The sequence below is a fragment of the Ictalurus punctatus genome, chromosome 10 (assembly GCF_001660625.3).
Source record: "Ictalurus punctatus breed USDA103 chromosome 10, Coco_2.0, whole genome shotgun sequence".
Taxonomy (NCBI): domain Eukaryota; kingdom Metazoa; phylum Chordata; class Actinopteri; order Siluriformes; family Ictaluridae; genus Ictalurus; species Ictalurus punctatus.
The window spans coordinates 637,632-649,715 of NC_030425.2; the positions used below are offsets into that span (position 1 = coordinate 637,632).

The 12,084-nt window shown below is 40.5% G+C and overlaps 1 protein-coding gene across 1 annotated transcript in view; it reads right to left on the minus strand.

Annotated features, from left to right (window-relative positions):
* Positions 1-502: 502 nt before the first annotated feature.
* Positions 503-12,084, minus strand: part of syt7b (synaptotagmin VIIb) — a 91,367-nt gene continuing 79,785 nt past the window's right edge. The window contains exons 8-12 of the mRNA XM_047158254.2: positions 10,985-11,252; positions 10,122-10,291; positions 8,381-8,495; positions 7,935-8,134; positions 503-6,965 (exon numbers count right to left, since the gene is read on the minus strand). Of these exons, the coding sequence (XP_047014210.1) occupies positions 6,861-6,965; positions 7,935-8,134; positions 8,381-8,495; positions 10,122-10,291; positions 10,985-11,252 (858 nt within the window). The 3' untranslated portion in view covers positions 503-6,860. The remainder of the gene's footprint in view (positions 6,966-7,934; positions 8,135-8,380; positions 8,496-10,121; positions 10,292-10,984; positions 11,253-12,084) is intronic.

The following is a 12,084-nucleotide window of genomic DNA, read 5'->3' on the forward strand; positions in this document are numbered from 1 at the left end:
TTAACACTACTGCAATCTGTACACACACACACACACACACACACACAGGTTCTACAGCATGGCCAAAGCCATGTCCGTCAATATCTTATAGTTCTCCTGTTAAATGTCATCAAAGTCAGATATGTGACAAAAACCTGTTCAAATGCTGGCTGGGTTCATTTCCAGGAAGGTCACAACACCAAAAGTAGCTTTAAAATATTAAAAAGGTCTCAAAATGAAACTCTGAAATACAAAAGTTGAAGTCAATAAATAAATAAATAAATAAATAAATAAATAAATAGGCCCAACAAACAGATCAGAGCTCTCGCCACATGTGAGAGAAGTATGCACTGCACTTTTTACTCCAGACTAAGTTTTAGGTATGAACTCTTGCTTATCTATCCAACACCCCACACATCCAATTTCACATTCATATTTTATATATATATATATATATATATATATATATATATATATATATATATATATATATATATATATATACATACATATATATACATACACACACACACACCCTTTTTAAGCCATTTTAAAGCCTTCCTCTATGACTTGAAGGCAACATTTTATTTGAAGGTGACCTACATAACCACTTTATAATACGTGTATAAGAATGGGTACTGTGATATGTAAGGAATAAAGCCCAACAGGGTGTGCTGTTACAGGAATAATCAATAATAAAAAGACAAGGCACCCATTAGCACCCTGAAGTTGATCCTTTTCCTCGAGTAGCATCGCCCAAAGCACTTTATTCCTCTTATACCATAGCATTTACCAAGAATGACTGTTTTTAACGATTAAAGCAAAATGCATCGTGTCATATTATTGACAAAATCCTGAAGACTTCCCCACAGCAGAAAACTTGACGAAACAGCTTTACCTACAGAATGTTTTACAATGATCTCAAAGGCTCTTTCCAAAAAAAAAATGCTAATAATAATAAATGTGTCCAAGACTCCTCATATCAATCAGACATTTTCAATAGTTATATAACAGCTTTGTTTATTACTAGGCTTTCAATTACGTGAACTGTCCGGTATACAATTCCCTGTGAGTTAGTAATTACTATGCAAATGATATAAAATGACCGATAAACATTGCATTTCAGATATAAAATACCTTCATCTTCGGCTGTTACTGCATGTTTCTTAGGAGCCAGCGCTTACTGTTACACTGCGAGGCGGAGAAACTGTTTATTGAGAATAATATTCATAATGATTTAAATGATTTATTAAGCACAGGGTTCGCTCGTGTTCTTTTCATCACTGTTTTATAAAAGCAGCATGCATTACAGCGGTTTTATCTGATCAGATGTTTTTATTTTTGTCTGATGTTACCCGTAATAAAATACATTGTAAAACACGCTCTCTCATGGCCCGTTGCTAGAACATACAGTATTACAACAAGCACGTTACAGAACACCTTCTCTGTAATTATTACATGAGGTTCGCTTATAAAATAATCATATGTTAGGATGTTCACAATTATGTGATGCTTGAGCACATTATTGCTAACGATGCTTCATAGTGTCAGTGTTACAAGCCAGTAATTGTGTACAGGCTTCAAATTCCTTTCTGAACACTAAACTGAGGGCCACAGCAAGGTGCTGAATATGGGATAATTATTCATTCATTACTCTGTAAATGCTAATGCATGTGTTATGAACTCCCAATGTAGTACCTACTGTACGACACCCGCCTCACCCTGAGCTTACACTAGGAAGTGGACTATTCGTTTCCTGTGTAAGTTCACAATGCAGAGTCTTATTCAACAAGAGATTTGCAGTACTTTAATAAATTTCAGCACTCATCTCATCTTCTGGGTTTCATTACAAAACTAACAGTGCCTTGGCTAAAATCTTGCTCATGTGAACTCAGAGTTTGAATAAATATAGGATGAGAAACCATGAGCATTTTTTTTTGGCACAATCCTAAATATTGGTTTGAAATAAAGTTCAGAACCTTATACAGCTGAGGCTAAAAGTTACGTACAGTATACCTAGGCGAAAGATATTACATAAGAATTCCATTGGGTCAGAGGTTTAAATACAGCAAGTTCACCATCTGTTTAAACAATCTGGAAGGTTCCTCCTTCCTGATTGGACATTTGTAATGATAAGGAGTTAACTCTGAGAGCACCTGTAGCTGTATTGAAGCGCTGTGTACGGCGGGAAAAGGTCAACCTCAAGGTTTTTAATCTGAAGAGCTCCATTCTCACTGTGAAGCAAAGGGGTGGCAGCATCATGCTGTGGGGGTGTTTTACTGGAAAAGGGACTGATGCACTTCAGAAAACAGATGAAATACTGAAGAAACTGCATCAGGGTTGGATTTCCTATCAGGACAATGATCCTAAGCAGACCTCTAAAGTTGTAACAAAATGGCTAGTGGGAGCGGCCATCACAAAGCCCTGACCCGAATCCCAGAGCGGATTAGTGGACTGAGCTGAAAAAGCGTGTCTGAGTCAAGAAGCCCACAAACCTGTTCGCCAGTTCTGTCGGGAGGAATGGGAGAACATTCCAGAACAGTACTGTGAGAAGCTTGTGGAAGGATTCAACAAGAGTTTGATTCAAGGTTCAAGCAATGACACCAAAAACACTCTCACACACACAAAAAAAACTGTCTCTTAGCTCGTTTTGAAATTACGGAAATAAAGCAGATACTTTATGATTACATGAAATGTGTGGAGTTGTGGAAAAATGAGCCTTCGTACATGCAAACCTTTGGCCTCGACGGTTTGTTGGTTTTCTTTTACACATTTCTAAAAAAAAAAAAGAACAACCCAAAAAACAAAACAAAATCCCTGTGACAGCTCATCCCTACCATGCCCTTACTTTCACTTCAGTCTGGATTTGTCCTTAACACGCTTAGCTCTCCCTCCGTGTACGACGAAGGTCGCACTTGTCACAGCTCGTTATGCCCGAGAAGGATAAAAAAAATCAAGAGATTTCTGCCAGAGATTCTCACGCCTGATGTCTCTCACCCTTCCTGTCTGATACCTCTAGTCAGAATATGTCACAGTTACAGATACTCCAGACACACTGTGTGTGTGTGTGTGAGATTACAGCTGTACATTGGTGTGAATGATTTACCTCGTTCTTTCTTATTTACTTGACAGGATTCACAATATCTCCGTGTTAATATTGCTTATATGAAATGGTTCACTGCCACAAATACGGTCTGAAATTCGTTCTGCTCGATATAATAAACACCAAGTGTAGTCGAGCAGAGTGAGACAAGGGGGAGCTACAAGGCTAATGCAGATAAGAAATAATAAAGCGCAACCAGATCTTCATTGAGACATAACTGCTATCTAAGAATAATAACCTCATCTTTGCAATGGAGCTGAAACCAAGGTTTGAAGGTGAGATTTTTACCAGAAAGCTGGATATAACAATATAATTAACTTATACTTAAAAACTCATTTATTTAACTGAAATATGTCACACAGATAAAAGTAATCTGACACTGGTAGATGATGTGTTTATGGAAAAGATTTTTAGCACCTTCAGCATAAACTTAAAGAAGATAATATTGAACGTTAAAGATGTTTATGCCGCTGGACTGTACTGGGGCGGGGGAGGACTGCATACATGCCATTTTTGGCCTAACTGTTCCTTTACTACCCATCTTTTGCTTCGTGACACGTTAATCAAGTTCACTTTACTTTTAAGAAAATTACACCAGTAGCTTGTTTCTCAACCACCTCTACAGTAGGCTTGTGCCAATAATCAGACATCATACATCCTTTCAAGCTTCCAAGAAGAAGTCTATCGCATTCATCCCTGATGGAAACACACAAAAAAACAATAGAAACCCTCATAGAATGTGTAAAGGTTTTAATGGGAATTTCATTGATTTTAAATGGTCACTGTGGGTCTCTACTGGAAATTTGTTGCCTTATATTGGTGGAATGTTATGTCTAGTGGATACCATTAAGGACCAGTAATGGTTATGGTTTTAATGGTTGGCTGAGGGTTTGTAATGGTATTTGTAGTAGAAACCATTAGAATTTCTGTCATGGTTTTTATTGTTGGTTTCTATTAGGGGTGGGAGGCAGAATCTACAACTCTAGTAGATAATCTAGTGATTATTATTATTATTATCATTATTATTATTTTTTTTTTAAATAATAAAAATAAAATATAAAGTGTGAGAGATCACAATGTTAGCTCATGCCTACTGTAGAGACTAACACTTTTCAAAGGTGCCGTAAATAGAGAACCCAAAACTTGAGAGCAAACATGAGAGCCCCTCAGGCCACACACACACACACACACACACACACACACACTTTTCCACTAAGCTTATATTTATCTATTTAAAAAGCAACTGTACTTCCTGGACAATAAATCTCTCTCGAGTGTCACACACATCCCAGAAATCCCTTCATAAATGTCCAATGACAGCATAAAGCTAAATTGCGCTAGCACCCCTGTGAGATTTTTGATGCTATGCTAGCGTCAAGCTAACCTTAGTGCCTGGTTTGGTGTGTATCGTAACCTTCCGTTACAAGATATAGACCCACGAGACCAGGAGCAGGAACATTTCTGTCATGTATATGGCACTATTCTTATCTAGTTACATATTACAGTGCTTTTCTGTTTGTTTGTTTTTTAAGTAAAGTGCTCAGGTACTTCAGTTAGCATGGTTAGCCCAGCCCACGGCTAGCAAACTTAGCATTTCTCAGGAAGGAATGCCATGATTTCAATCCCAAAGTGTTACAATCCAGAAAATACAGTAAACTATAGTGGTGTAAAATAAGCTTTCTATGAGTGCTTATAAAGGCTTAATCTCATTTAAGCTGCATTAATGAGCTGAGTTCCACCTGAATCGGTTTGCCCCTGTTACACACACACACTCTATTACATATGTTAGTCAGACATTAGAACAAAGACTGGATTAATTACAACATTCACACACAAGGTACATGGTATTCTCAACTGCTACTTTCCTTCCAAGCTCATTCTTTGCTCAGCACGTGTGAGATATATTACTTTGGCTCTTAAAAAATAAACTCTACTAAGAAGTTTAACATTGGCAGTGATCGGGTTACGAAAATAACACGGTTGACGCAGCACACACACTGCATCAGGTTTGCAGCTTCTAATAATAGTGCATTTCTACTGGTCTAATGTCTCTCTCTCTCTCTCACACACACACACACACACACACACACACACACACACATAACTGCCACTGACCATATAACAACCCACTCTGCCGTGGAAGCATTTTAACTGACGTCAAATCAACAATGAGAACGCTTCTCATTTCCTCCCTGTTTAATATATTATTGGAATGTTTCACATCTTTTTTGACTGTATTTGCACCAAGGGCGCTTGCACACCTTCATCATGTGGTTCTTTTGGTCATTTCAGACATAGATGATTCCTCTGTCCTGTCAGGTTGGGTGCTCGGGTGCAAAAGCGCGTCAGTAGATGCTATCGTATGCACAATGTTATGACACTGTCTGTTCCAGTCGCACTGTGCCCATGCTACGTTGCATGAGCTGAATGTTTTTTTATGTAGGAGACGTTCCCGAATGAACGTTTCATTGTTCCGGGACCAACAACCCTCTCTTTTCACCACCCAATGTCATTCCTCCCGTTACTGAGCCACCTGAAGAGTTCGTCCAGACGCACCAGTCGGTTTCCAGAGAGAAGGGAAAACCCATTGTACAGCTCTGCATGTTGAGCAAAATATATATATATATATATAAAATTGTAAACCCTAATAGTCCTCACTGAAATGAATAAAGAAAGAGGTGCATAATCAATACTGTTAAGAATTTCAGATTTTGGTAAGAATTTGTGTTTCTGGAGGAAGGTTTTAACCAGCTTGGGAGTTGGAAATGGGTGGAAGGAGCACACAGTGTTGATCCAGGAACATCAAAGGAATATTGATTCAGGAACATGTCCTACTGACCTTTTAACCTTGGGAATAGTGTAATGCATCATACATGTGTAATGCATACACAATTGTAATACATGAAAAATTGAGCTGCAACTGGCAATTCATTTTGTAGACACAAAGAGAATTTCAGCACTCTTCAGTTTCCATTCGCGTAACCTTCATCTGTATCTTGACCAAATAGTTACCAGCATTTTTTGATTCAAACCAAAATGCAAACGAATTAGGTCTGCAAATGCCCAGCCAAAAAACAAAAACAAAACAAAAAAAAAGTCAGTCTGTTTTTTTTTTTAAACAACAACTCTTTTTTTTTGTCACATCACGGCACCCACGGTACAAACGGATGACAAGGAATTCCAGCAAAAATGGGTTTCTACACGTGGTGCCAGGAAAACTGGCAAGAGATGGTGAAGAGGTTCAAGTAAAGAGTTCCATCTCTCCATCCATCAGGTATTGCACTGTGACGCGATCCTTGTGGATCTTTGGTGGTGGTGGTTTGGTGAACGGAGGAAGGAATACAAAAACATGGCAGTAGAAGGGTAGGATTTTTATCTTTTTCCACTGGTTGGAAGCCCCATCATCCTGGTTGGACGTTGGGTTATTCCCCGGACAACTGAACAGTCAAAATAAATAATCTCGAGGAAGACAAGCCTGCTTTCCATTACATACTGTAACACAGGACTTTTACAATCTTCTTGGCAGTGCTTAGCCTCTTCTTTTTTTTTTTTTTTTTGCAAAAATGGGAAAGGGGGATCTAAGCAGGTGCAAATCACAGGTCAGAACTAGATAAAGAAGAGTGAAGAAGAGAGTCCCACCTGTGGACACACATAAAAGAAAGGACACAAACGGGGCAAATGTTGGATGGCTTTTGGTACCCGTGTTCAAGCTTGTGCATATTAACAAGGGCTCGTGGGTGTGGGTTTAATCTGGGGGCGGGGCTATTGGGTGGGTCCACTAAGCTTTGAGGGCATGCCACTGGGCAACAGCAGTGCGAGGATGACCCATCATATCCTTCCAATGTTTCACCTCTGCGGGGCCACTCTTCCACGACAGATAGATCTGAACAATCGAGAGAGAGAAAGAGATAGAGAGAGAGAGAGAGAGAGAGAGAGAGAGAGAGATTTCAGAAAGTACCCCTTTTGTTGACGTGCTGTTAGATTCTACTATAAAGCTTGGGCGCACTCGCAGTGCTTCTACGACTAGCATCCTTTAAGAGGAGTTTCATTATAATGACAGGATGACTTTTTTGGAGAACATTTTCTTTTAATAATGATAGAGAGCATCAGTTACGAACAACAAAATGATGAAAACAAGTTCAGGAAAACATCACAAAAAAGTCTCAGACTGCGGCACAGCTGCTGAAAGGGTCTGTTTACAGGACAACGTATAGAAAACACAGATAAAGGCTCTCTGGTTTGAGATTTATGATTCAAATGGAAATTTATGGCCTTAACCCAAAGCACTATGTTTGATGGAAGCCAAACACTGCTCATCACCCTATCGCTAACACAGTGAAGCATGTTGGCGGTAGCATCATGCTATCAGGGTGCTTTTCATCAGCAAGGACAGGGAAATTAGTCAAGGTTAAGGGCAAGATGGTTGAAGCCAAATACAGGGCAAATGTAGAAGAAAGGTTGTGCCAGTCTGCAAGAGACTTGAGCCTCTGGACGGAGTTACAGTCAAACAGGACAACGACCCTAAGCATACTGCCAAAGCTACATTAGAGTGGTCCAAAACCAAGAATCTGAATGTTTTATAATATTAAACTCAGTGGCAAGATGTAAAAACTGCTGTTCAACACTAGTCTCCTTCCAATCTGAAAGAGCTTCAGCAACTTTTCCAAGGTGAATGGGCAAAAATATCAGGATCCAGATGTGCAGCTGTAATTGCAGCCAAATATGGTATTACCAAGACCCCGGGGAGGGAGGGAAGGGGTTGGGGGTTTATTTTACAAATATTTTACACATTCAAATGTTAGGCCATTATTCAGGACCATGTGCGTGAGAGAGTGGGACCTTACACCTGTACCTTGCCTATGACATCATTTCGACTGAGTCTGTCCTTATCCATGACTGTGATGACGATGGTGGTCTCTCTCAGCACGTGAGCGGGAACGTCGAAAGGAAAGGACTCGTTAAAAACAGGGTTCAGACACCTCTTCATTACCACGGTCTTCTTCTTTTCCACCCGTTTGTCTTTGTGCATCAGCCACACTTTCACGTAGGGGTCTAAAGTGCACACAATACACACACACACGTTTCACTCGAAATGTCCAATTTTATATAAATGAATGCATCGTCAAAGGTCAACACTAAAAATTATTTTCCAGTATGAAACTTTAAAAGTGTCATATACGTCATTTAATCTCTAAAGCTGGATTTCATGCTCCTTGCAATCACATAACATTCCATTTTATTGTGCTCAAAACCCTCGCTGACACCAACACCGAGCTGGTGTAAGGTTCACAGGCCTACCTGAGGTGCCGCCGATGTCCATGGCTTTTAGATTGCGTGCCTTTATGATGTTCACAGTGATGGTGTTAGCCGTGGGATTGTAACACAGTGACACCAACAGGTCACCTCGACTCCCCTATACATACACAGACCACACAGACGCGCACACAGACACACATAGACACAAGCAAATTACTAGCCATCTGTTTCAGAAGGAGGCAGGAGACTTGTGGTCCACACATAATGTCAATCAAAGCTGACTACACATCACAGAGAATTAAATCCCATAATTCTGAATGAGAAAAAAGAAACAAAACAATAGCAGACAACTGAGGAAAACCTCTAGCTTATAATTCCTTTGCATTTGCAATCTATCGTCTTGCCGAGTGACATGACTAACCATGGGTTCATTTCATCTTCAGGAAGGATCCGGAAGGGGGTGCGAGGTGGGAATACACCCAGGACGGTACGATCGTCCATCGCAGGGCACCATGTACACACGGAGACAATTTAGAGTAGCCAATCCACTTACCGGTATGTTTTTGGGAGGAAACCAGAGAATGAGAAAACCCACACAGACACAAGCAGAACAGATCAGAGAGTAGCCTGAGCTCAGGATCAAACCAGGTACCCTGGAGTTGTGAAGCAGACAGCAGACCTGCTGAGCCATCCGGCATTACATTAACCAAAATACATTTAATCATGGAAATGCTCTTTGACATAAGCTATAACTCTGTTAAGAAAAAGAATTGCATTCGCATCTATGCTGGAAAGCTAGTGCATGTTGAAAAGACACCTGAATGCTGGACTGAAGAGAATCCAGAGATGTGTGGCTGATGTACTACATCTGAAATGGTGATATTTTCACTCTTCACTACCATTTACAGTCTCAGCTACCTTAGACAAAAGGTGTTGAACCAGACCAGGCCTTTTGGAATAATGTGCTCTGAACAGATGAATCAAAGATCGAGCTGTTTGGCCACAGTAACAGCAGACATGTTTGGCGGTGACCAAAGACAGCTTTTCAGGAGAAGCACCTCATACCAACTGTGAAGCACGGTGGTGGAAATGTTATGGTTGGGGTTACTTCGCTGCCTCAGGGACTGGACATCTTGCATTCATTGACTCAACTATGAATTCTGTTTCATATCAAAGAGTGCTTGAAGATAATGTGAGGTCATCTGTCCAAAAAATGAAGTTGAACCGAAACTGTACCTTTCAACAGGATTATGATCCTAAGCACATGAGAAAATCCACCAAGGAATGGCTCAAAAAGAAGAAATGAAGGGTTATGGAACAGCCTAGTCATAGCCTGGATTTGAATCTCATTGAAATGTTGTTTGGGGGGGGTGTAATGCTTTCCTCACAGCTTCAGCGTCGATATGTTTTGCGCCTCAGTGGTACAAGGAGGAAGACACACACTAACACTAACCTCAGCTCTTCACAGCCGTGAATGAGGCATACTATCCAGACTGTGGGCCAATACAACCTGGAAAGTGTATAAGTGGACGGGCTAATGGCTTGCGTGTATGCTTTGCGGGCTTAGATTGGTGACAGGGTCGCAGCTTGATGCCTATTACATGACGAACGTAGAGCACCACATACTCCTGTGAGCCAAAACACGATTAAGCAATTATCTTTAATTCCCCTCGAGCGCAGTCAATCCTATTCCGTCCAATTTTCTTCCCCTTCTTCGAATGCAGAAATAGAATTGCGCTCACCAGCATTCACACACACACAGAAATGCTGGATTGTGACTCACACTGCCATCGCTGCACGGTTTCAGCTCTTTCCAGACTGCCTCCGTGTGTGCGAGATTGATCTTGTTGAGGGGAATGGACACCTCGCCTATGGGGTCGTTCCTGCTGAATCGGTCATAATCCAGCACCTGCAGGTACAGAGTACGCTGGACCACCTTCTCATACGGGAAACCTAGAAGTTGCATAACGTAAACCATTAAAGCAAGTTTTTGAATCAAGGTTGACAGCTCTGTGATTTTAGGATGGGGACACTTTCAACACTCCCATCAGGACAAAAATGATCAGTCAAAATAAATTTGTACTGAAGTGACATGACCTTTTCTCCCTGGCCCAAAACAGTTCCAAGAGCCAATGTATTTGTTTTATTTTTTCTTTGTCACACATCTGTATATACAATGGCATGTAATCACAAACAATATAGCATGAACTCATCGTTTCTTTACCCCATTTTCTCCAAATTTGCTCACAATTCCTACCCACTACCTAGCTATCACACACTTTCTCAACTTCTCTCTTTCACATAGATAAGCTCACAGACACCCAGCGACTGGCTAGCATCGCTCCGATTGAACGAGGAAGAGTATTGCCCCTCCCACCCAGAAAGCACAGGCGATTTTTGCTCATTTGGACCCCTGGCCATGGATATCTGTGACAGATGTCAGAAGGAACCCTATATAATTCAAAGGGCTTGAGTTCTATATTGATTTCAGACCTACTGGGTGACCCAGTACACATAAGACAACATGCACAAGAATATTATAGCTTGATAAAAACTGAGATTGAGGTAATAATAGCAGCATGGTATGTAATATTAGCCAGTCAAGCTGAATATAATTCCACTGGAAGACAGAGAGGTATTCTTTACCTTCAAACAGGAACGTTTCATTCCAGTGAGGGTTCAGGTTCTTTCTCTTCACCTTAGTCTCCAGTTTGTGCTTCTTGTCCGGTAGCAGATAGATTTTAACGAACGGGTCTGAGGTCCCGGAGAAATCTTTTGCCGGTAGATCCTGGCCTTTAAGGATCTTCACGGTAAGTGTGGAGTCCTGGAAGCTGTAGCCCACGCTGAACTGTATTCGACCCAGCTTCTCACACACCGGACCCTCATGTTCTTCCTCTTCAGAGCCCGGAGACAACTGCAATCGTGCCCAAAAAACCCCAATGTTAAACGTTAAATTCGTCCCCTTGTTTTTATTCTCAGATCAACGTTTTTTAAATTAAAGGCAGAATTTGAAAATAAATAACGGCAGATTTATGTCATATTTATTAAATAGAAATGTAAATCTGTAAAAGTGTCATAACAGACCATAATTGTCAGAGATTTGAAAGTGATCTAATAATCAAATAATATTTGATTTCATTCACTTTAGCTTTGGGTTTAACAGGGGTGTGTAAACTACTTAGTGAGGCTTAATGTACTAAAACAATGAGCAGAGAAAACCATTTTTCAATTCATTGGATTACGGTGTCACTGTTTTAGCGTTAGATACTGTTTATTACAAGAGAAATGTGTGAGGAAAGATGCTTTATCCGGTCGTTGTTTTAGTATATTAAGCCTTGTTAAGCGCTTCAGAATGTCTCCCGTAACCTTTCCGATCAGATCAGTTTAATCTCTAATAGTTTTTCCCCGTCTAAAAGCAACTAGCTCATGTGTAAAGTGGTTATCGTATCAGTCGGTGCGACGGGTTTAAAGGTATGACCATAAGCTCTGTTGGGGTAACCAGATAAGAGTGAAAGCAATGATCAGGATCCCATGGCCTGAGCAACAGGAAGTGAAGAACGATCCAGAACACTGTAGGCGCTTCCCTAATGCAACCCTTAGGGATTCCCTGCCACTGGAACAAGTATTCGGGAGTTCTTTCTTCCAGTGAACAAATGAATACTGAAAGATAGAGTGACCTGTTAAATTAGCCGAGTCTGGGGAAAGTTCACTGCTACAAGTGGAAACACCATCATTAGGCATGATGA